This window comes from Eleginops maclovinus, chromosome 4 (assembly GCF_036324505.1).
Source record: "Eleginops maclovinus isolate JMC-PN-2008 ecotype Puerto Natales chromosome 4, JC_Emac_rtc_rv5, whole genome shotgun sequence".
NCBI classification, from domain to species: Eukaryota; Metazoa; Chordata; class Actinopteri; order Perciformes; family Eleginopidae; genus Eleginops; species Eleginops maclovinus.
In genome coordinates this window covers 28,152,398-28,177,224 of record NC_086352.1, presented here as the reverse complement: position 1 = coordinate 28,177,224, position 24,827 = coordinate 28,152,398, and the positions used below count along the sequence as shown (strand labels likewise).

General features: G+C 39.1%; 2 protein-coding genes across 2 annotated transcripts in view; one reads left to right on the top strand and one right to left on the bottom strand.

Annotated features, from left to right (window-relative positions):
- Positions 1-19,274, bottom strand: part of iqgap1 (IQ motif containing GTPase activating protein 1) — a 44,137-nt gene extending 24,863 nt beyond the window's left edge. Inside the window, exons 1-5 of the mRNA XM_063881524.1 lie at positions 19,003-19,274; positions 17,638-17,740; positions 2,561-2,717; positions 1,621-1,698; positions 766-842 (exon numbers count right to left, since the gene is read on the bottom strand). Coding sequence (XP_063737594.1) covers positions 766-842; positions 1,621-1,698; positions 2,561-2,717; positions 17,638-17,740; positions 19,003-19,048 — 461 coding nt within the window. The 5' untranslated portion in view covers positions 19,049-19,274. The remainder of the gene's footprint in view (positions 1-765; positions 843-1,620; positions 1,699-2,560; positions 2,718-17,637; positions 17,741-19,002) is intronic.
- Positions 19,275-22,033: 2,759 nt separating this feature from the next.
- cartl (cocaine- and amphetamine-regulated transcript-like) lies at positions 22,034-24,116 on the top strand. The gene is made up of 3 exons (XM_063882485.1): positions 22,034-22,284; positions 23,180-23,257; positions 23,807-24,116. Exons 1-3 carry the CDS (start codon positions 22,147-22,149, stop codon positions 23,912-23,914), a joined length of 324 nt encoding a protein of 107 aa, XP_063738555.1. The 5' UTR covers positions 22,034-22,146; the 3' UTR covers positions 23,915-24,116.
- The last annotated feature ends 711 nt before the right edge of the window (positions 24,117-24,827 follow it).

Sequence of the window (24,827 nt, the reverse complement as noted above, 5' to 3'; positions counted from 1 at the left end):
GTACACCTTCATACTAGACATACATGCAAGTATTATTCAACAGAGCATTCAGTGCTATATCCTACAAATATATTTGTTTTGAAGGACGAAGGAGAAACTATTTAAAGGTTCCAGTGCTTCTTATTGAAAGGGTACATTGTTAAAGAAGAAGACAGGGAAAAGGGCAGAGGAGGACAAGAAGAAAAAGGAAGGAGGAATAGATCATAGTCAAACAGAATATCATGTCTAGAGCTGAATCCCACAAATAAAATAAATCATTGAGTAAATCTTCTCTGTTTTAAAAGTGAAACTAAGGATTCTTCATATTCCAATAAAACTATGTTGATGGGTTCCTGCTGTTTTAATTCAGATGGGTAATGAGCATGCTTCTGTGGCAGTACGGTGGCCTGTAGGTGTTAGTGGTTTGTGTTGGAGCCAGTTATACAGCCACCAAAGGCCCTTGCATCCATTTTACCTGAGGTGAAATACTCTATTAAAACAAACCACTCCACAGCTTGTACCACTGAAGGCATTTCTGCTGAAAAACTTCACTGTTCACCTCATAAAAATGTCACAGGCTTGATGCATGCTCACACCACGGATGCATGCGTTCCATGGGGAATAACCAATGAATGAGTAATTCATTCTACAACAGCATACATATTTGTTGAGCTCATTTAGATGTTGTTTTTGTGGTTTTCTGATTGGATTGTGTTCAATTTCAGAAATGTATTCTTGAGACTTCATGCTGCAAAGCCACACAGACGAACAGAAAGAAAAAAATACCTGAGTGCATGTATGCAGTAGATGCAGCGTGGCATGTTCTTTCTGTCATATATGTCTGTGGTTTCGGGGTAGAAGATCTGAAACAGAGACGGTACATTTTCAGCAGGTCCACGTTAGCATGCCAACATGTTGCAGCATGCATGCAGGAATGATTCAAGATAGCAGACCAAATAAGAGGATTACATAATGTGAATCTGCGATCACACGCCCTGGCATTGTCTTTGTGGCGCAACTGAAATGGAGGTTTTGAAGGCAGCTACTTATATTTTCTGTTCGAGCTGCCAACCAGTGACATTTTGGGCTGATTCTCAATTTTGAAACAGAATAACAAGTACTCAGAGATTCTACAGAGTTAAGAGGGTGAAACATTCTGAGAAAATAATTTTTACTATAATAGGCAAACATTTACTTCTTTCAGTCAGAGTAGAAGTTTAAAAAGGGGCATTTCAACCAACTAAGTACAACATACAGTTTACAAAAGCCAGTGATATTGGATCAACATTATGCTTTGAATGATATTTAGCATCAACATAGACTGTGTATGATCTCTAGCTGATAACCTAAATCATGCAAAACTGACAAAGCCTGAGAGACCTGTACTTCATAAAAGCTAGAATATATTTGCATTGTTAAACAAATGAAGAAATACAAAGCCCTCAAGGAAAAATATTTCTAATGAAAATACGTTTTAAATGTTTGTTTAATGTTTAACTAACTGGCCGCGGAATATTTCTGGCAGATGGCCAATATTTAATCAAACAAATATTGAAGAAATACAAGTTCAACACCACTCCGAATTCACTTTTTGGTAAATTTGCTTGTGAAATATAGTATTGTAAGGAGAGGCAGGCTCACCTTTGGCAGTCCCTTCTCTGACATGGCGTTGAGCCACTGGATGACATTGTCTGTGTGTCTGAAATGGAGACCGGTCGCCTGTAAGAAAGGAAACAAACGTCATGACCAGCCTCATTAACACTGTCAAGAAGAGCTAAAAGTAGAGGTCCTGTTCATCAAATAACTCTATAAATGTTACAACATACAGCAGGGAAAAACATACACATCCCATGGAGGTTTATAGTGTAGAACCCTAAAAACTGTTACATCTCAAACCAAAAGGATGTAGATTTAAGAGTTTTTCTTTTTACGGCCCCAGTGAGATAAGACAACAGCACTCTGGTTCCTAAGTTAAATCGCATATGAACTTCAAAACTCTTTACGTATTATTTATAAACTCTTTGAAGCATTTGATAGCCACATCCTCATTTAACAGAAGCTAAAAAATACACAGCCAACATAATTGTTGAAAAAGCTGGACAGGGGGGCATAACGTTTCTTTTGAGGGAGGACTACCCCTTCAAAAAGACACCCATATGCTGCTTCTTAACCGTTGATGCTTTTGATGCATCACATATTATTATTGTTAACATTCATGATTCTCAAATTTATTGGGATTTTATATTGCCTGTTTTATATTTCAGAAAACATAGCGTTCTTTTTTTTACTGCTAATAAACTACGCAGAGGACTACACGTTGGTTTGACACTAGCCAGCCTTCCATCCAAGTACTGCTATTTTTAAATTGATGGAAACATGACCTTTTAGTTAGATTTATGCATTGAAGGGGAAATGTTACATCAGATAGTTGGGAAGCATATTTTGAGTGTTTCGAGTTAAACATTTCAGCAAATCCACGTTTTTCCACAAGTGAAATGGAAAGGTGAATGGAAACGCACCTGCTTTAATACTAATAATGATTTGTTATGGATACTCATAGCATACAAAAATACGTTTTTACCTTGTAACGCGTCTGTTCGCGGTCGTAGATCTTCTTGAGTGAGACGGTTTTTGGGGCAAAGAAGTTGCCCAGTTTTGCCAGATAGACGCCATTCCTCAGGCCCTCCTCCAGCTCTGTGGTGGGGGGCAGCTCCTCGTCCAGACACGCCTCCATCCATCTGAGACACACATCACAAATCACAATCAACACCGATTTTTTTAACTTCAACTTTTTCCTTTTTTATGAAAGCCCATGACAATCAAGACAAGTTGAAATGGGTTTTATTTTAAGAAGGGTGTCCTTTTGTTTAACAAAAGTTTCACAGAAGTTTAGCATGCAGTCAAATTCTGTTTTTATTTGGTTATTATTTTGTTACATGTGAAGCAACTTAGTAAAGATTATATCCATCCAAATTGTACATCAGTATCCTATTCAAGCAGTACTTCCCTTGATCCAGACAACTGATTTGTTCAAATTAGTCCATGCATCCTATTGTTCCAAAGGTAACAAGATGTGGAAAAAGATTCTTCTGATTCTTTTATTTATGTAGTGATACATTCCGGATTCAAAACACAGGACTACATGACCAACTTGGCTTCCTTTTCAATGATCTCAAATCATAGCAGTCAATATAGAAAGGGTTCAACCATGGCGCTGAATGGAAGAAAACCAGCACTGCTTCATTTTCAACCAGCAATGAATAATTATTAATATTAGAGCGGGTTATGTTCTTGTTGATGCACTGACTGATTCATCTGCAATTACAGTACTAAATAACAAGCCCTAAGGGAAGATCACTCCTTATTGTTTTCCAAATTAAAATGTTGTGAAGTCACTAGGTAAAACCATATTGGAAATATTAGGCAAGCACAGAGCCAGCTCCTCAACATATAAAACCAAACATCTCTTCAATTTTTCCGCACTACTTAAACTCGTTGCACCTGACCTGGCCTGTGGTAAACTCTCCTCCTGAGCACATAGTTCCAAGCATTCCTCTTGTGTGACATTTCATTTATTTTAGGTCGTATTGTGGAAGTCACATTCCTGCTGTGTGCCCATGTCAGCTCTGGGCCGCAGGAGAGACATGCTGAGCTCCCATACTGGGACAGGCTTGGTGGACTGGATTCCACTAGCTCATGTCATGGCCTCCCAGCAACTACAGAGGAAGTCGGTCCAATTTAGTCCGTAAAAACAAGTCAGACAATGATCTGTTTAGAAGTTGTAACTTTCTTCTTGAGTGAAATATCCAATCTGCTTCACTTAGTGTATTTCCACTTCAGTAAACAAATTCCTAAAAATAATTTCACAGATAAGAGGGCATGAACCTGCTTCATGTGGTATAAGAGCACCTGAACATAGCTGAGTATTTGCATGGAAACTACGCAACACTTTATTTCTGAGGTATAACATTATTTAAACATTATGGCTTTCACTGTAGCAGCACCCTAAAGCCGGAATTTCCGGGTGGCTTTTCCTTTAAAGATATGATCATCTTAAGGCACAGTTTGTCCAATTACACTTCATTCACTGAACACCACAACAAAATTTGGAAAACTGGGCTAGAATTTACAGCAAGAAGTAACATTTTTTACTCTACTTTGAGAAAATCTACTTTTTTCCTTCTTCATTCAACTTTATTTAGATTGCATTTTAATTTGATTTTACAAAAGAGCAAAGGTCTGAAATGCCTTTTAATCCAAGGAGGATCTGATGTTCTGCAGTTGCCTTTCCCACCTCAAAGCAACAAATATCACAGATCACATATCTTCTATCTGAATAGGAACAGTTTTTTAAGAGTGAGGGCCAACAGAAGGTCAGATGAAAAAGGCAAACAGTTTTTTCATCTGCCGAGCAAAAACTCCCACTCTTTTGTAGCTAAGGTCTTTGTCAAGCATCAACAAGGTTAACTACATCCTGAATACGATGAAAAGATTCCTTTCCTCCTACAGACATACTTCCCTTTACACACACACACACACACACACACACACACACACACACACACACACACACACACACACACACACACACACACACACACACACACACACACACACACACACACACACACACACACACACACACACACACACACACACACACACACACACACACACACACACACACACACACACACACACTTAAATTATTTTCTCGTACAAATATATGAAAACACACACAGGCCAGCTACTATCCAGCTGAAACAACTTCCCTCCCAGGAAGTCGGGACATGGGGTCTCCACACAGACCCGCTATTGAGGCCGAGGTGACCGACCCATGGCGCGAGGCCTGGACCTGCCAGCCGGGAACAGCCCCCTCCTTTCACTCCGCACTGGAGCAGTGAAAGGTTCCATAAAGATGGTTAACTAATAGCTCTTTTATCAGGGCTACACACCCTTTCCAGGCTAGCACAAACACAGGCACACCCTCCACTTCACCAGGCAGCAATGAATGTTTGTTTTTTTTCATGTCGACAACTGGATTCCAACACCGGCAGAGAACAGCCCAAAATATATTTTTGTGTTGTGATAATGGCTTTAGGCATGTATACGATCAAATAATAGAGACAATTATGAAAGCATCGTCTGGAATTAATCTGAACAAATACTTGATGAGAGATATGAATGTGCGTGAAGGCTAAGGCTACGTTCATGACATGCCATGCGGATCTGAATAACCAGCAGTCTAGGGAAAGAAATTCCAATACTTCAAACAAAAAAAAAGAACTGCAGGTCTGTCTGCAGACATCCAAATAAAATTGTGATTTAACCAAAAAATAGCCAATTAAAAAAGGGAGCTATACGTTGGTTATAAAACCACTACACATATCTAAAATGATACTTTGTAATGGTGTGACTACATGGGAACGCAGCCACCACCAACAAACCTATCTCGCAGTTACTGGAAATAACTCAGCCAGACAGCAAAGATTAAAATGTATTTTAAAGTAATTTAACAAACAATCTTTGGTCCACAAAAGGGTTACTGCTCCGAGGGTGAGGGTTAGTGAGCATGGATATGATTGGAGAGCCCCTTCTTTATTAGAGGCACAGAATAAACACATACCATTAATCACCACAAACATAATGGTGTTTACATGCTCCAATACCCTTTCATTATTAAGTTATTGCACAGTGGTATTCAAATTATGTATGCATGAGGGAACTTAAACTGCAATTTTTCTGGTTATCGTTTAATCTGCAAAAAAAATAAATCTGTTTAAATGTTTAAAATCATTCATCGTTTGGTCTATAAAATGTCAGAAAAAAGTGTCCATCTTTGTAAAAAATCCATGGTGATACTTTAAATGACTCGTTTTGTTGATCCAAAACACAAAGACATTTTTTTTTCTGTCGAAGGACTAATCATAGAGTACAATCTAAAAAAGGCACACCTAAATCCCAAAATCCTTTATGCTAATCAAATTTAAAATTCCCCGGAACCCAATGGGAAAAAGCTAAAATATTAGGGCTCAGGGAACAGTTGTTAAAGTATGTGTGAACAATCATTTCCCCATTCATCTAATGACGCCAGCATGGTGCAAAAGAAGCATGAAACCGTTATGATTCTAAATCTGTTCCGAGATTAATGTACTGCAGCAAGAGAATGAGTCAAATAAATACTTGCAATCGCATTTTCGAAATGGCCGATTTTAGAAGGCCTTTTGATCGATTATACTGTAAGGAAATAGGATCACAAACTGCAACATAAAAGCATATTTTGACATTTGAGGATTAACAAACACATACTGTAAGTAGCAGGCAAGCTACAGATTCATATAACGTTGATTCAATTATTGTTTCTATAACATAAATGAAGCAGCCCTACAGTACAGGAAAACCTGGAAACAAATCATTATCTCATCCCTCCAGTGTGCTCACAGGAAGCGAAAGTCAGGGCCGAGTTCAGAGGTCAGTCTCATAGGAAGAGTTCTGCTACTGACCGCTGTCTCTGCAGGAAGACACATAGGCACCTCGCCAACATCAATGTATCCTCTGCTCTGCACTGTTTACCTCCAAAACCTGCAGCATGGATTCATTTGGACAACATTTTCTTGCAGGAGGGGGTCCGTTAATACAGTTTAACCCTTGGAGAAGAGAAAACTTTGGACTTCAGTTAAACACTTCCCCTTTCCAGGTTACACTGAGTCACAGAGCTTCCTCTGCAGTTAATCTTTAATAGCAGTAAGCTTACACTAGAAGACCACAAGCCTTGTTATTGCAATGTTAAGAGGTATTGTTCTCATGTCCCTCTCCGGGAGCGGCCTAGTTTCATTGGCTCATTGTTTAGAGACTTTGTACCAGGACTACAGTTTACGGAAACAAGGACAGTCTGTGTCAAGCATCCAGCCTTCTTTAAATGAAAGTAAAAGCTGTTTTAATGTTATCAGATTGAGCCGAGCACTGAATCCAGGTACCAGGAACCCAGGAACCAGATGCAAGATGCTGCCTAAAATGGACATTCATCAATTTACCAGTTATTACACTGGGGCATTAAATAACAGAGAACAATGAAACGCTTTAATTAACTTGACTGATATTAACTTTGAACACTAAAATTTTACAACTAAATACTACCACGATTCTGTTTCACAACAAAACAGGCTGCTGCCAGAGATAAAAAAGTAACTGAAAGTAAATAAATATTGGTCAATTACATTACTGAAACAATGGCTTTATTGATAACAAATGTAAATATTTGCTTTTAGTCTCTGTAGTACTATTGTCAATCAAATCAATCATCGTGGCTCTGGATTTATTGTCAGATACAACAAGCAATTTGAAGACTTTGGTCTTTTTGGAGTTATGAGGATCTTTTTTCCAACTTTTTTTCAGGAGAATAGAAGTCGGTCTCATCCACATTTAGAAGCATTTCCCTGCCTTTCCACTAGAGATCATTGTAACATGGTGAACTTCAGGTGAATCACCTCATGCTTCAAACCTTAACTCAAGGCTTATCCAATACAAACAGTGTACCCTACCTACCACTTAATCCTTAAATTAAGCCAGGGAAACCCCCGATTACATGTAAATGTTTCCAATAACACCAGTCTCACCAGAAACACACACATCAGGCATCACAAGGCCAAATACAATGCACATTTTAGACAACAATGTCCTATTCTGTGTTGTCCCTGCCATTATAAATAGGTTGATGTCAGAGAGGGAAAGAGAAGAAAGAGTTGTATGTTCAACAGACATACCACCCCCCCTCCCCGTTTCTAACTGAAAACCCACCTCTTCCATTGTGATGACGAACTTAAGTCTAATTATTATTAATTAAAGACTGAGTTTTAAGAAAAGTCCTTGTGAGTGTTTTTACAATCCAGCACGACTTCACAACCTCGAATGTAAATGTTTCACGACGGCACAGAGGAAGTGATGCAAGAAAACGAGGAGGAAAAGCACAAGAGGCACCACAAAAAAAAGGATGAGTGTGAGCCAAGTTGTCCATTACATGCTTTGCTGCAACGCTGGAATCTGTGCACCATCTGACCTCGTCCTTCACACTCAAACCCCCCGACAGCAGCTGGACAGACACAGTGCACGCTGACTCATTGTGTGAAATCTATGCTGAGCGTGTTAAAGTGGGGGAAACAATCAACCCTTATTTTATTTTTCCAACGAGGCTCGGGCTGTGCAACGCAACACATATCCCAGGCTGTGACTGTTTTTCATACATTTTCGGGTGAGAGCTTGACGAAACAAATACATGTGATAATTAGAAGTAATTATCTTGATGTCGAAAGGAAGTCATTCAACCATTTTGCTGATAAATCACACATTAAAGTATTTCCCACAAAATCAACCTTCTGTTTTAAAATAAGAATTATTATTAAATCACTGTTTTAATTGATTTATAAATAAATTAGAATAACTGCCTAAAGTGGTTTTGTATCTCAGCCAACAAGTTAAGTTGCAGCCGAGGCATACAAAAAAAAACAAACGTGTCTTAATAGACAAGTGGTTAGGGTGCATATATGGGAGCAAGTCCCCTGATAAGCAAGTCATGGTTTGTCACTGTCAGTCAGATGAAACTGCTGTGTCAGCTCAGTTCTCTGTTTTTACAGGTTTCATCACCATGATAGATCCAGGGAGTGTTCCCAGGCTGTGACGGGGAAACAAACTGGAAGAGTAACTTGTGGTCTCAGGTTTCAGACGGCCAGGTGAGCGGCTGTGGAGGAGGGCGGAACTTGGGCGATTCCTGCAGGGCCTTTATGGAGCACTGATCCCTCTCTCTTTCTTTCCCTTTTCATTCCCACATTCTCAACTGTCGGAGGTGTGACTCAGGCCTGTGTGCTGGGAGGCCTCAGCAGGTAACATTTACACAGCAACTCAAATACAGCCTGCGGTGTAGCAAGGACTTCAAGGGCTCATTCAAAGCCAAATAAGTTAGATAGAAAGAGGCTCTATTGTGCTTTTAGGGGGTTTTCCTTTCCTGTAGTGTGTTGTAGAGTTTGTTTTGTATGTAAATGGTCAAAAAATGTTTCCACGTTTCTCTCGCTCTAACCCTAGTTAGTAACCTCTTCGGCTGTGTTTCCTGTCATTATGATTCAGTCCAGGAATATCTTTATAGATCAGTCACCTGAGGTCAGATGGTATCAGGATGAAAAGGATTGAACACATCATTCTAGTGCCATTGTTCTCCTCAGAGCAACACAATGTCTGGGCATTGAATTACATAATATTCATTGCAGCAAAAGCTGTACACAAGAGTGTTAAGAAACAGTTTGAAAACAGGAAATTACAGGCAAATGGCCAGAGCAGGAGCTGGGCCGGTCTGCAGTGAGGGTGACATTTAGAAACACGTCTAGAAAATAGAGCTTTAAACTGACACTTTCAGTGTTTGACATTATAAATAGGGTGTAAAAACTGTGATCCAACTTAAAAAAGCCTGAGAAAAACGATTTGAAGTTATAAGCCTTTTACTTACATCTGTGTCTAGTTTCCCATCATTGTGCAATGCATAAAGTGAGTAATCCTTTTTTTAACCTATACATTTCACAATATAGGTCCAAACTTCTGCTTCCAACATCAAAGTGGCACAAAGAACTGACATGGGTTTGATGGAAAAGTTTTTAAAGTATCAGGGATTATTTCTTGAGAGAAGTTGTTTTATTATAGTGGGAGTCAGATAACAGAGAGGAAGGATTAAAGAGTGTGACCACACTCGACTCTGCATGATGGATTAGAGATACAAACAGAGATTATCTTTCTGTTTACTCTGATGGATTATCTTGCTCTCTCAAAGTCGTCTTTTTCCACAAACGCCTTCTCTTGAGGGAAGATTAAAACAAGGAGATGTAGCAGAAACCAGCACACTCCCATACTTTAATAAAGTTATGTCGCAAGTGGTGAAATGGTGTGTAGAAACTTTGGTTTTCATGTCATGACTGGCAGAAACTGCTGCGGCTGAGAAGATGGGCCACAGTTATATTACTGTTATTAAAGCATGTCATGGTCACACTATAGTATTTAACTGTGACAGAAGCATTGGGAATAAGTTGATGAGGTTTGGGGAAACTTATAGGATGAACAGAAGTCTGAAACAAGAAACCCACAACAATGTAAAAATCCAGGGTTCCTGCAGGTTTTTTCCCAGGAAAATAATTGGATATAATTTCACAGTATTTAACCCTAATTCTCCCTTTGTAGATGGTATAGCATGGGAAAATTCCATTTATCCTGACTAAATTAAAATCATATCATAATCGGTGATTTATTCATTTGTATGGTGGCAAATGCGTTACAACGGCCCAAAACACTTACATTAGGAGAAACATTGCAAGTTGGCACATTGCATTCTAATGCGTTTGCTCCTGGCGGCCATAGATTGGAATAAAAACTAAAATGTAACAAAGACATCAAAACCTCGAAAAATGTATTAAAAAACATAGGCAATTTGTTACCTAACTGTCAACTGATGTTACCTAATGAAAAATACCACTGTGGTATTTGTCCCAACGGTCTGGTCTCAGGGTGAATGCTGATCATTCCTAAGTGTCAGCTACTTTGACACATAATAAAAAAAATATTCTAATTCTGCAATTTGCCGACAGCGACATCACATAAACAAACACTGTCACTGAGCTTAGCAATCTGTTTTGCTAGACATAAAAAAATACTTCATCATTTCAGAGCACAGTGTCAATGAAACACCAGTGTGTTGTCAGTCAGTCGATGAAGAGGGAAGCTGCCAACCACAGGTAAACTCTGCTGTCGCTAGGCAACACTCACAACACTCAGGCTGTACGGTATTGATAGAAAAAACTTTGAACAGCATTGTTCCGTTTGCTGTGACCAACTTCAGGTGAAAGTCACAGTCAGCAAAATAAAAATCAATGAACAGACCAAAACAGTTACTATTTTGGAACTGATGCAACTTACAATGATGTAAAAAGGTGTAGGCAGTGGTTTAAAATGGACCATTACGCTGCACTTTGGTGTTTAAACAAGGTGTCTTATTGAAATAGAGCTTGAGGTTGAAACACAAGGAGTCACTAGTGACACGTTTTGACCGTTAGTAATTTCATCTTTCCAAATTTAGAAAAAAAACATTTACATTAACAGTTGTGCTAAATCAACACAAACTCTACCCAGAGGGGTGTATTTTCGTACTTTTCAGAAAATACATTTTCCAAAGTCATGTTTGTTTCTCAAATACTTAAATCATGGTTATAATGAACCCTGTACTTTTAAAAAATTACACTAAACACTAATTAGACACTATTTAAACTCCAGATCTGAACGTAACCCTCCCTGTTGAAGGAAGGATGAATACCACAGATGGCAGAGATGTGGCCGATAGAGTTTTTATGGAGTTAAGGTAGGGAGGATTATACTGAAGCTCTCTGAGACAGACTTTACTTATCACACGTCACGTAAATCAGGCTGACGCTGGAGTAAACCCTGCTGGTTTATACCTCAGCCCTCCCTCTGCAATAGTCATTACAGGACTTCACTCTGTTGAGCACTGTCTAAACAAAGACACCTATAGAATTACATCTGTGGGCAGGACCGAGGAGGAGGGACAGCACAACCACACAAACATAGTGAAATTAGTTTATGAAAAGGTCAATATTTTCCTCATGCCATCAGCTTTACATTGCAGCTCAAAAGAGAAAAAGTCCCAAACTAGGAAAATTGGTAGGATCCTTTACTAAAACTATTTAGCAAACTTGAGGGCATTTTGTCTGTTTTTTATATGGGGGTTGGACTTGGGCGTGTCACATTGTCAAGGCCACGCCCCAAATCAAATTCAATTATACATGTCCTCATACTACTTTTTATTGACCAACTGTAAAGACAGACTTCCTCTCCAGTTGACAATAACGTTACATTCTATTTCAAAACAGCTGTAAAATCAGCAACTAACAAAAATGCCATGATGTTTTGCTTGTATCTGTATTTGAATCTAAGCTCAGTACAAATGTTTAAATGAACCAGTCTTCGGCCTCATTTTCAAAGTATAAATTCATGCAGAGAGTTATTTAGCATGTTAAATGCTGGTATTCAGAAAATGCGTTTACATCACTGGAACCAGTAGGTCCAGTCAGGCAGCAACACGAGGTCAGACAATCACACAAGGCATGTAAACAACCCCCCCCACCCCCCCCCCCCCCCCCCCCCTTCCAAACACACAAACTTCAAACCTTATTAGCACCAGAAACTGAAAGTCAGCACACCCAAAAAATCTTTAACCCTCCTCCACAGCCAGGAATGGAAGGATAGTTTAACCAGGAAGTGACATTTACAAAACACAGATGGGGCAATAATACTATATGTTTTATTGTGTTCTTCTTCTATTTATCCCCCTTTCTTCCTTAAAAAAAGGGTGGGAAAATGGGTTGCTTGTTCGCAAAAAAATTGAATCAGAAAATAAGTTGTACTTGAAAGGTCATATTATAAATACCACATGAAATCTCAATCAGTCTCACTCCACTGTACAATTACTCTCTCCTCTTCTTCACTGAAGACAAATCAAACGCTCCTGTACACTTTCACTGTGCTGTCATTCTGCTGTCTGACCTGGCAGGAATCTGGTTCACCTGAACTATCAAAACCTCCCAGCCACCTACGTCACCCTTTAAAAGAATCTGCCGAGTGAGTTATTTACTACCAACTGAACCCCATTGCACGTGGCGCAGCGTTTCAGGAGAAGTAATTGTATGCGTCAGTTATCGTCAGTGAATCTACAACGAAACTACCTGATACTGTGCACTGCGGTGATGAGGAGAGAATGTGCCTTTAGCAGCGTGCACAGATCAATAAACTGAAGCATTGCATTGAAAACAAAACATGTCCAACTGCATTCTCAGAGACTGAAGCAGCCAACTAGAGTGGAAGGATGTACAGAGTAAGAGGGCCTGTTTGTTGGAATGACTGCAGAGAATAAATACCAATGAGTTCTTCGAGAACAGCTGTGAAAACTGCTATTGACATGATTAGTTGGTGAGAATTTGTGATAAGGGAAGAGTCATTTATGAAGTTAAAATGCCCTAAATGTTCTCATACAATACAATACAAATATTGAAAAAAAATACTACATGAAAAAATCTCAAAAATTGTTGAGAAATGTGCAAAGTTTCACAGTTTAAAGGATAAAAAGACTTGAGTCAATTATCTTTGTGTTTTGAACTGTTTGTCAGACCAAAGCAGCAATTTGGAGAAAATAAAGATAACATAAATTATCAAGCTATCCAATAATTAATTAAAAGAATAATCAATAAAGAGAACAGTTAAAGCTGCAGCCAAAGAGAAAAACTTAGCAGCATTACAACTAATTTGAAAAGCCAAAAGAGATGACCTAGAATTCAAATATGGCATGATAACGTGCACAGCAGGCCTCAGACTGTTTCTCAGCATCTCATGGGAACATGAAAATAAGAGCGATAACACATACTTTGCATCTTTGCAGAGAGAGTGTGAGTTCATGCTTCGCCAATATCTATTTAGGCCTTGTTTGCTCGAACACACACCTGTAGTAGTGTTAAAGAGCTGCAATGCATTGCAGCCATCCCCTCAGGGCATCCAGCTCACACCCTGCTGTTCACCTGTCAGAGGCATTCCCATCATACCAAGTAGCAGCGACACACACTCCTAGCATTTCTCCTCCCGCAGCCATCCCCTGCAGTCTCAGGTGTTCCCCACATAAAGCTACCTGAAACTCTGCCTGATGGGAACACCATCCACCAATCAGGAGGCTTGCAGGGTGGAGGAGCAGCATCAACATCAGCGAATAACAACAAAAGTGCTTTACTGTTCAACGCTGATTATTTCTGTTACGATGGATTTGGCAACACCCTTGCTCACTTCAATCAAACTTTAATTTGTTGGACATTAAAAACATTTCAGTAGTGGCCAAAGGGTGATACTACAACTTTTGTGTCTGTGACGTTGGTCCCAAAAAGACGTTTTCCCATTGAATTACATTCGGAAAGAAACTTCGTGCGAGACCCTTAGCCAAAAAAAGCTAGTGCACATGTTGGTTTGATGCGCCACTGAGCAGGTTTCAGAAGAATAAAAGGGGTTCCGCCTCCGATGCCTTATCCAGTTCTCTTTATATATCCATGGGAACAAAGCTAACATTGTGATTATTAAAGTCTGCACACCACTTTTTTTTATACTGCATGTGTGCATATCTTCTCCTTTTTCAGTTTTGACCAATTTTTAAAATGTGTGTTTAGGTGAATAGTATTTTAGGTACCGGTACAGAGGTTTAGGTACAGGTGCGGACCTGTACCTGTACCTGATGTTACGTTTAGGTACGCAGCTCTACCCTGAAAGCTTTGTTACTTGATCCCAGACCTTACTGGTCTTCCCACGTGGCATGACCAACAAATTCACTCCGCGAAGTCCGCAGCCTTTAACTAACGCGGCAAAATTACCCAAAGCAACAAAAGCCGCCAATGCCAGCAAATCAAATCAAAGATGGCTCTGATTTCAAGTTTCATCGCAGCATTTTACGTCTTTTCCAGTGCTAAATGTTCGTCTTTGTGGTAGGATTTACGCATCTTCAGTCACAAAATAAGCATATACTTGGTGTAAATTTATATCGGGACAGTACCGGTACTTCATGATCCGGTATTTTGGACCTGTACCGAATCGATTTTCATGGTACGGTATGCAGCCCTAGGCTGTGGTCACAAATGGGTTGCTAGCAGATCCTTCAGTTCCCATGAAAACACACCCTGTAACAATAACAGTTAGCATCCATACTCTGCTGGATATTCATTTGAAGTACAGCAACAGATCTATATGGCTACAAACCACCAACAACATTATCATAGAGTAGCATATTTCTGAACAAGAGGATAAAATAGTCCATCTTCTGTCTTAATTATACAGCTTTACACAAATGTAGCTGTTAGCCAACATTTGCTAACTGCTCAGCCATCAAACATAATTCCATAAGAAAGTCATTAATCTAAGTAAAATCCTATTAAACCATCACACGTCTCCCATCACACTCTGTGGTTTAAAGACACTAGTTTCGACAAAAAAAACTTCCTCTGAAAAGTTCTACCCTGACATGCACATTTTGGTGGGAATCCCCATCACACCACTGCCAGGCCCTTGTGATGTGGTGTGCTTATGAAGAAGCAGGTTCATGAACATGAAGAACCTAGGAGGAGAAGAAATAAAAAGCACCTACGACCCATGTTCTTTACATTTCTAGTGTACCTCTCTGTGATATATTTCAACCCTGGCAGGAACAAAGATGGACCATACTGCAGCAACAAGTCATACATGGTTTAGGCCATCTTTTTTTGGGCTAAACCATGTATGACTCATGGTTTTGATTTTTTGCTCTTATTTTAGTGAGAAAGGTTCAGGGAAATGATGTCATGGTTTCTTGAAGTAGTTTGGGGAATAAATGTGAGAACAAACTGAGGTATACATCTCAGGTGGATGGAAGAAATGGGACCAGACAAAGCCAAAGCCTTCCAGGATTTTCCTGAACATCACAGGTGGATGTTAGCAACAGAGGAGGAGAGAGACGCGAAACATCAAACAGCTTATTTCATTTTTACAGCAGAGCGCACTTACACCGGAACCTGTCACTATGACAACTGTCGGTTTCTGTGGCAACAGTGGGAAATACTTAAATCAACACGGACTGAGTCACTTCCTGTCTTGCACGATCCTTCCTCTTTTGAATCTGCGAGCCTGCAGCAGGGTCTACAGAGCCACTAAAAGCCGTCACACACTCATGCACACACCAACACACAGATACATAAATGTGTCTCTGCGATGACAAACACACTTCATCATAAATTACAATTCCAGGAATCAAAGGGGAAGTCTGGCTTAATAACTTAGTCCATCTGTATATCATATTCATACATTTGATCACACACACACACACACACACACACACACACACACACACACACACACACACACACACACACACACACACACACACACACACACACACACACACACACACACACACACACACACACACACACACACACACACACACACACACACACACAATTATGATCTATTGTCGAGGAAACAGTAACAAAGAAAACGTAGAAACATTTCATTTGTTTATCGTGACGTCTTTGTTATTCAAATATTTCCAAAAAGAAACTTAATATCCCTCACTAAAGAAGTCAATGTTGTTGTTGAAACACAAGCAGCTGTGCGAGGACATTGGCAAGATAGGAGAAGGAAAAACTGGCAACACTTTGCCTTCATGTGGAATTATCAGATCACAGCAAAAGAAATGGAGATAAATCTGTCCTAACATTGAATTCTAACTTTCAACACTTTTTCTGCTTTACAGTCAGTACCAAAACACAGAGCCTAATAACCAACTGTAGCTTAAGCATCAGTGGGGATTAAATAATCAAACTGACATCTGCTGCACTGAACTGCTTAATACAACTGGATGTACTTCCCAGTTTTTCAGTCAGAGTTCAGGCTCATAACAACCTCTGCTTAGTAGATCTTCCCATTGAAGATCACCAATCGAACTCCACACAATGCTCACTTCTAACAAAAACATAATATAGCCAACTGTCTGATATTTATTGGAAACATTGCTTGTAAGACAACATGAGACCAGAAGTTCCTGTTGCACTCAAACCTGAGTCAGCAGCCTGCTGTGGCTAGATGTAAACAATGGAAGTAAAACGGAATTTCATAATGAAATTGACAAAGAAACAGCATATATTGGCATGGGTCACGTCATTACCAACACTTTATCCCTTCAGTAAAGTCAATAGCATTGAATCTTCATCAAAATTGGCCAAATGTATCATTCAGATCACAGAATAAGTAAACATTGAGAAAGAAAGGAGGTCCTATACCCAGCTCTATCTAAGGTATCAACAGCACAATTAGAAAGAGTGAGTAAGTGGAGGTCAAACGAACAAGCATGACGCCAGATTTTATAGCTTTCAATTACAGACTTTGAACACAACTGCATGACTTCTGAACTCCAAGCAACCAGTCATTGAATCAACAAACAGTTATTCAGATGCTGAAAAATTTTGAAAAAAGAGTTCCTTCTTGTCTTAAATGTTTTTGACAGTAAAACTGATTATTTTGGGGGTTTTGGTCTGTTGGTTGGATAAAGAAAGCTTTTACAATTCTACGATTATCATTTTTCAAAATGTTCTGACATTTTGTTGGCATCTTAAAACAGAATGTTTAATGAATTTGCCAAAGGAACCTTATTCATTGTGGATTGTATACGCCATAGCCCCTACATGATCCCTTGGTATGGTCAGTACTGGTGCCAGTCCGGTGAACTAAATCAATGCATCTGGTACCTGTATCCTGAGGATTTCCTTCTTTTCTTGTGTGTCTTTGATAGAAAAACTGAATATTTTGGGACTGTTGGTTGGACAAAATAAGCAATAGGAAGACTTTTCTGTGGCCTCTAGTAATCGTACATTTACATTTTTCATAATATTTTTGTGGGCATTTAATGGATAAAATAATCTGTAGACGATTCTAATAATAGTCTGTTGCAGCCCTTATTGCTGCTCTATTTCTCTTTCTATGAATCATCGCCAGCTTTCCCCCTTTGAACAGCCTGTAGAGGTTTAGTCAGCAGGTGAATCATCTTCCAGCTCTTACCTTTTGGCTTCCTCCAGGTGACACAGATACTCGTAGGCCATGTTAGCCTGCCGCCGCTCATCCATCTCCTCCGCGGTGAGCCGCTCCACTCCATCCAGGACCGCTGGAGCCAAAAAACATACACAAATGACTTTCAAAATGAGGCAAAAACAGGAATAACTGTACAAAGATATCTGAGAAAACTCTGGAACCTTTAATGAATTGACCCGCCAAAGTAAAGAAAGTGTAATTGTTGATGGTTGTATTATTTTTTGGCCAGTTTTCTCCTTGATTGCATCACCAGGATAAGTTTCCATCCTGCTCCCAGGCCTCTGCTATATACTGAAGTGTTTTACAAAGGAAACAGGCTTCATTCATTAGTCATCTGTGTAGACAGTTAACACATGAGCTCAATGTGGCTCAGGGCTGCCAGACTGTAAGATGAGGGCATGCCTTTGTCTGTAAATGGCATGCTTATTCAAACGCTCCAAACAAAAAACAATGCAGAGTTTATGGGGTCTATTCCTGTGAGATTACACAGAGTGGAGCCATGATTCCGCCTGCACTCAAATGTTTCCCCGAATAAGTTTTTCTTACAAATTATAGAGAGGGGGGATGGGGCACAAGAGGGCGCACAATACAAAGAGGCCCCATTTTAGCCTCCTGTCACATCAGAGGTGGGTGAGCAGGCATCACCATCAACAGGTAAATCCTGATTTCAACAAAAACTGACAACACATGCCATGGAAATTCACAAATCACCCTTCAGCCCCAGTTTCTAGGTTAGTTTAACCACTTAAATACAAAAATGGAAAGTTGGCAAGTGCCTGCTAAAAGAAACTACTTCATGTTTTCCATATTTGATGGACTTATAATGTGCAACGAAAGTGAAATATATATATATAATATGGAGGCCTAATATTCACACAATCTCCACATTTTGCACCCAAGATTTGTATTTCAAAATAATCCATGGGCGTTGTTTTTTAGGTTAAGTTTATGAAGAACTCCCAACACTTTTACTTTTGGAACGTTCTGCCCTGGTTTCAATACTTGGCGTGTGAACATAATAGTTGTACAGTAAAAACTAACGTGTATGTGGATAAAAAGTTGTGTAAATTCTAAAAGCAGGCCTCCTCCCTCTTCACACTGCGATGCATTATGATTAAAAACGCGGAAGTCATAATTAAGCTGTAGCCCTGCTGTCAGAAATAAAACCCACACTGAGCATTTAGTTCAAAAACTTTTCGGGGGCGTTTGCATGCAGCAGAACGGGGATCCGAAGCTTCTGCTCCCGTGGTAAAGTGAGGGGAAGCCGCCCGCCCGCCTGACTGCCTGCCCGCCTGCCCGCCTGCATGTCAAGGTGAGCAGAAAGAGAGAACTTACAGCCATATCTCGGCCGGAGCCCGTCTGCCTCGTCAGAAGTTGACATCCTCCACTCTTGAGAAACGCGGCACTCTGCGCTCCACGGTTTGCTTCAGTAAAGAAGAAAAAAACTTTGCGCGCAAGTTTGGACAGTTTGGTTCCCAAACTCTCCGGAGCGACAAAAATAAAACTAAAACACTCTAATCCGACAGTAAACCGGGCAGGACCTTTCGGCCCTCTTCTTCCTCCTCTGCACTTTTTGACTAGAGAGTTTTTTCTTCTTCTTCAAACCTCACTGATGTCGCTGGGTGTGTTCTTCCTAATCCTAAAGTATGCGTTTCAGGAAACAGAGCTCGGCAGCCTCCAGGCGGACACAGTGCTGACGCAGCGACGCCTGCTGTCCGCTGCAGGCAGGAGGCAAGGCTCCAAGCTGGGGTCCAGGGATCCTACTGAGGGACCCTTAGTTCTAAATTATTAGTGTTAAGTTCCTTCATTATATTATAGTATAATATTATACCATCATAATTTTACCAATAACAAATGCATGTCAGAACTTAAAAAGGTGTGAGTATGTCCATGTTGATCCAATTTCATATGCTTTTTAAAACACTAGGTTGTATTTGTATAGTACTGCACCATCTCATATAAGCATTTTAAGTGTTTTTATAAGTAAAATGTATGTAGTTAATATGAGTGTTTAATAAATGTGGAGTACAATTTTGATATTGGCCTCTAAAATGTAATGGAGTAAAAGTAGAAAGTAGCATAAAATTGGACTAATCAAGTAAAGTACAATTATGTAAAATCTTACTTAAGTATATTTAACTGAATATACATCTGTACCATTTTAAATTAAGTTATTTTATTTGTATGGAGTATTTTAAGACTATATCATTTCTACGGTTGCATAAATAAAGGATATGAGTGCTTCATCCTCTGGTTGACTTTTAAACAAAAACAATGTTTGAGGATGAATTAATGAATACTTTTCAGTGGATGAAAAATAATCTGCATGTTCATTTTCAATGTATAACATAGTTTAAAGGGACCCTATTGTTCTCTTTTTCAGGTTCATATTTGTATTGTTTGCCTCTACTGTGACATGTCTCCATGCTTTAAAGTTCAGAAACCTCTTTATTTGTCTCATACTGCTTGTGCTGCAGCACCTCTTTTCACCCTCTGTCTGAAACCAGAGCTCAGTCTGTTCTGATTGGTTAGCTGGCCGACTACTTTGTGATAAGTCAACCGTAAAGATGCCGCCATAGACTGTATATATAAAGGCTATCGTACAATGTGTTGGAGTGCCAGCCAATAGAAGCTATTGGATTTATTTAAATTGTATAAATATGTAAACAAAAAATGTCATGATAAATCAACTTTCAAAACTAGGGAAGAGGAATATAGCCACATTTGGAGAAAAAAAAAGTTCTGACTTTAATCACAGAATTTTGAATGAATTTAAAAGACGACACATATTTTGCAGCCCTGGTCGCACTAAACAGGTCCCTGCAGTCTTTGAATCTCTACAGGAATGATGCATCGAATGATCCAAGGACACTGGAAGAGATATAGAGCAATAAACGGTCTGATTCACAACCTGTCCTTAGGCCTGCATTGGTCCCAAATTATATGTTCCTGTACCTACAAATTAGGCATTTCATTAAAAGCTATGAGATGGTTAAAAGATACCCAACATGTATCAAACTGCATTTAATTAAGAGAATTGAAAAACACTTGCAAGTGAAAGCAACATCTAGCACATCTACAGAACAGCTGCCATGGCAGAAAATAAAGGAAAATGGCAATAATACATGTTCAGTAAAGTACTTGGGAGTATATACTTCAGCCACCACACATATTAAAAGTCATCCATCTAAAGACTTTTATTTGAGTTGAGGTAAATTGAATTCCCACACTGCTATCTGCCGAGTTGTGTTTTTTATTTCACACATATCCAAGGGTAACTTTAAGTGCTTATTTTGCCTTTTGATTGTCCAGAAAATCGTTTTTCTTCAATGGGCATTGAAACTTTGAGAGTGCAAGTGCAATGCATTTATACAAAAACAGCAACAATAAATGATGTCTTATAAAGAATGAAAATGCAACTGCCGTTCTGTGAAAGTTTACTCTTTACAGAAAAGGTTTCACATGTTTTTGTTTGCTGACATGATGCTTAATTTATTACCTTAACAAAATGTAAAGTGATTCTAGAGTCTTGAGTACAATGGCTGTTAAGGGGAAACACATTACAGTTGCAGCATCGTATTGTGTCTGCAACGCTTTTAGTAAACACTGCGCATGTTTCGTGAAGTTGGTGAAGATGTTTCTCCATTTGCATGTGTTTTGGCATATTCATATGCATCTGCATCGCTTTTGAAAGTTTTTGGCCAATGTAGCTTGTTTACCCCTGTCGGCCACAATATTTGAGGCTGTTCTGCAGCTGATACCTTTCATAAAATAGGCAGCTTTTGACCTGATAAAAGTTCATCATTTGGAGTAATTCAGCTTGTCAATGCAAAATAATTGCGTTTTAGTTATGCATCTTGAGTCAGATAGCATTTTCAGTTAATGTAAACATTGATTCTATGAATAATAATTAAATGCTTGAATTACACTAGCAAACTTCTTTTAAATTCAAAGAAAAAGTCTATTTAATTATAAATCTTCTGAATGGATTGAGTTCAGGAAATACATTAAAGAGGGTTGACTTTCTTTTATAAGGCAAATATGTAAATTATTATATTTTAGCCCTGAATTAATGAGTTGAGTATACTTTGATGCAGATACTTATTTTTAATTAAGCAAACACTTTGGATATCTTAACCTAATATTCCATGTGAATTAGTTTTTTATTCCTCAGTACCTTACTTAAATTCAGTACTTGAGCACCACTGCAGAGTTTCCATTACATATATTCATATATCCGAACTGGGAATATCGTTTACGAGACAGAGTGTGTTGGATTTCTCCACCCTGCAGCCCTGCATGTTCCTCCTGCAGTGGCCTCTCGGGCGGGGCTATGCGAATTCATATAAGAGTGGTGCAGGTCCGGTGGTGTAGGGAGAATCTCCTGTTGACCTGCTACGACTCTCTGCTCCACCACTACTGATCTGCTGCCTCCTGCTAGGACCCCCGCCCTCCTCCTCCTCGTCTTCCTGCAGCACCATGGATAGCTCCGGCATGCTCCGCGGGCTGCTTTTTCTCGGCCTGCTGTCTGTCCTGTGTCAATGCCAGGCGTCACAGGAAGTGTCCGCAGAAGACTTCGGAGCGGACAAACCCGAGCCGGCCGCAGACAGAGATCTGGTCAGTATATGAACATGCTCCACCCGTGTTGTTTTATGGAGAAAAGTTAGTCATGTGGGTCAAAAGATTAAGATCCCTGATGCTAAACTTTTGCAAACAGAATCTATGTAACAGCATGTGTGTTTTTGCAAAGTTGTGTGTATAAAAGCCTATGCACATCCCCTGTTTCTTTTCTTTGGGTTTTATAGAATATTTGTTTCCCTACAAAATAGGAAACATTTACAGAAATATGCATTAAATAATGATTAAATGTATGTTTTATACACAGTACCATCGATAGATTTGTAGTAAACGTTTTATGATAGTAATTCAAACTTTGGTTGTGCTTGGTCTTTAAAATGATAAGGCATTTGGACTTTTCATTGAAATGTACTTATGTATTGGTCATAGTTTATGACCAATACATAAGTACATTTCAATGAAAAGTCCAAATTATGTAAATGTGTGTAAAAAAATGAACAACATTTGTATAACGTCTCCATTTGTTATAAATAAATAAAGTAAATTATGAATTGAAAGGAACCTAACTTGACCCTCCTGTTGTGAACAGTCTGTTTTAACTGCTCTAAATGTATTAATGACATTAATCAAGACCACATTGTATTGAACACCCTTTTAAGCTGTAAACATTGCTCAGACTACTGGTTAACATTAATAACTGCAGTGAAAATACAAAAGCAATTGTATTCTACTGTGGAGGATATCATAAGACCTTGAAGCAATCAAATGTAAAAGACAATATTCATGATGATGAAAGTAGTAAACCGGTCAGATTGGACCCAAACACGACAAGAGGGTTGAGTTGATATGCAAATGATTTGAATATAAACCTGCACCACAGCTTGAATTGGATACATTTGTCTTGATTTTTTGCAATATATTCTTTGGTGAACAGATCGAAGCACTGGAGACTCTGCTGGGCAGGATGCATGACCGGAGTCCTTCCACTGAGAAAAGAGGAACTATTCCACTGGTAACTTCATTATTTATGGAATGCAGCAATTACCTTATGTCCCTATAATGGAAAGCCAGGGATAATTTAAAGATTAGTGTAAGACATTCCTGTACATTGTGTACATTACTCCATCACTGCTTTTTAATTAAACCAGTAATTAAAAGATAAAGAGAAAATGCCAACACAAGTGTTTTACTCTGCGCAATTACAGGCTAATCAAGATTGCGGCCCAATGCCAATTAGCTGAAAGAGAGCAATTTAAAGCTTTAATCCTCCTGAAATGAGACAGAACCAGCTAATGAACAAGTCTTAATTATTTCTCTGAAAAATGCTGGAATGATTAACATGTCACCTTCATTCTCTTGTGTCATAATTCAGAAGAATAACTGAGAATGGAAACAATGAATCAAATCTAATTATGTAATGGAAAGACCTTAAGATGTTAATTCATATTAATAATGAAGTCCTTCCCGCAAGTGGTGCTAAACGTCTTTGGAATCTCGGATAATTTAACAACCTTTTTCAAAGTTTTTATTGTTTAATAATATCCTCTCTACCCCCACTCAGTGCGGGATGGGGGACCGGTGTGCCATGAGGTTCGGGCCCCGCATCGGGAAGCTGTGTGACTGCGGCCGAGGAGCCAACTGCAACTCCTACCTGCTTAAGTGCATCTGAAACACTGAGGACTTTCATTGTATTTTCACAAACCCAGCATCACTTGTGCAGGACTAAACCTCACCCACACCCTCAGCAGGCTTTCGATAAACTGAGACGGAAATCATCTCAGTGTCTGATATCATCAAATTATATACGTTATGCAGCGTTGCTGTTTGGTCAGCTGCTTGCCTGAGGATAAGCATGGATTTTGAAATGAAGACTGATAATTTACTGCTGCATGTCAATGTTTTATGTTCAATAAACACATTTATCAACAACTGTAATGTGATTTTATTACTCAATGTTTACCCGTAGAATGGCGAGCTCCATTTTGCCGCTTGTGTTCATTTGAGTGATCAATCAAGCATTGCCTAAAATACTGTTGGAATTACACAGTCTTTTGTTGACATATATATTCTGAAATGTTATGGTAAGTTTGTGTCAATGTTTGGGCTTAGGGCGACCCTTTCTTAAAATGAATGGGATCAAAGAAAATACAAAATAAAAACATCATCATTTAAAATGTCTTATTAAAAAATATAGGTTTATATAATACACAAGAGCCCACTTAGAACTCCCTGTATATATTTGTTTACACAATACAACAATGTTTCAATTATTTAAATACAAGTTTTTAACAAATGAAAATGCTATCTCATTAAAAATGGGGCACGTCAGTATATATGCTTTGATATCATAAAACGTTTGCACTGCCCCCATAACGGGATGCATGAAGTGTGCTCAGCTGAAATGTAAATGAAAGCTTTTGACAGTCTGTCAGTAATCCTGCACATCTGCCATCGAGAAATAATAATCATTATTCTGTACACAACGTCAGCTGTCTCAGATTAGTGTTAAGTCAATGCAGCACCTGCGGCAAATTCTAGACACATATTAGGCTTGATTACCAGTTGAACCCAAAAGCAGAGCA

Bases quoted from the DNA above. Each gene is read 5' to 3' on its own strand.
- cartl (XM_063882485.1), top strand. From the start codon at position 22,147: ATGGATAGCTCCGGCATGCTCCGCGGGCTGCTTTTTCTCGGCCTGCTG. The intron at 22,285-23,179 runs GTCAGTATATGA...TTTGGTGAACAG, and splicing joins CGGCCGCAGACAGAGATCTG to ATCGAAGCACTGGAGACTCT. The intron at 23,258-23,806 runs GTAACTTCATTA...ACCCCCACTCAG, and splicing joins AAAGAGGAACTATTCCACTG to TGCGGGATGGGGGACCGGTG.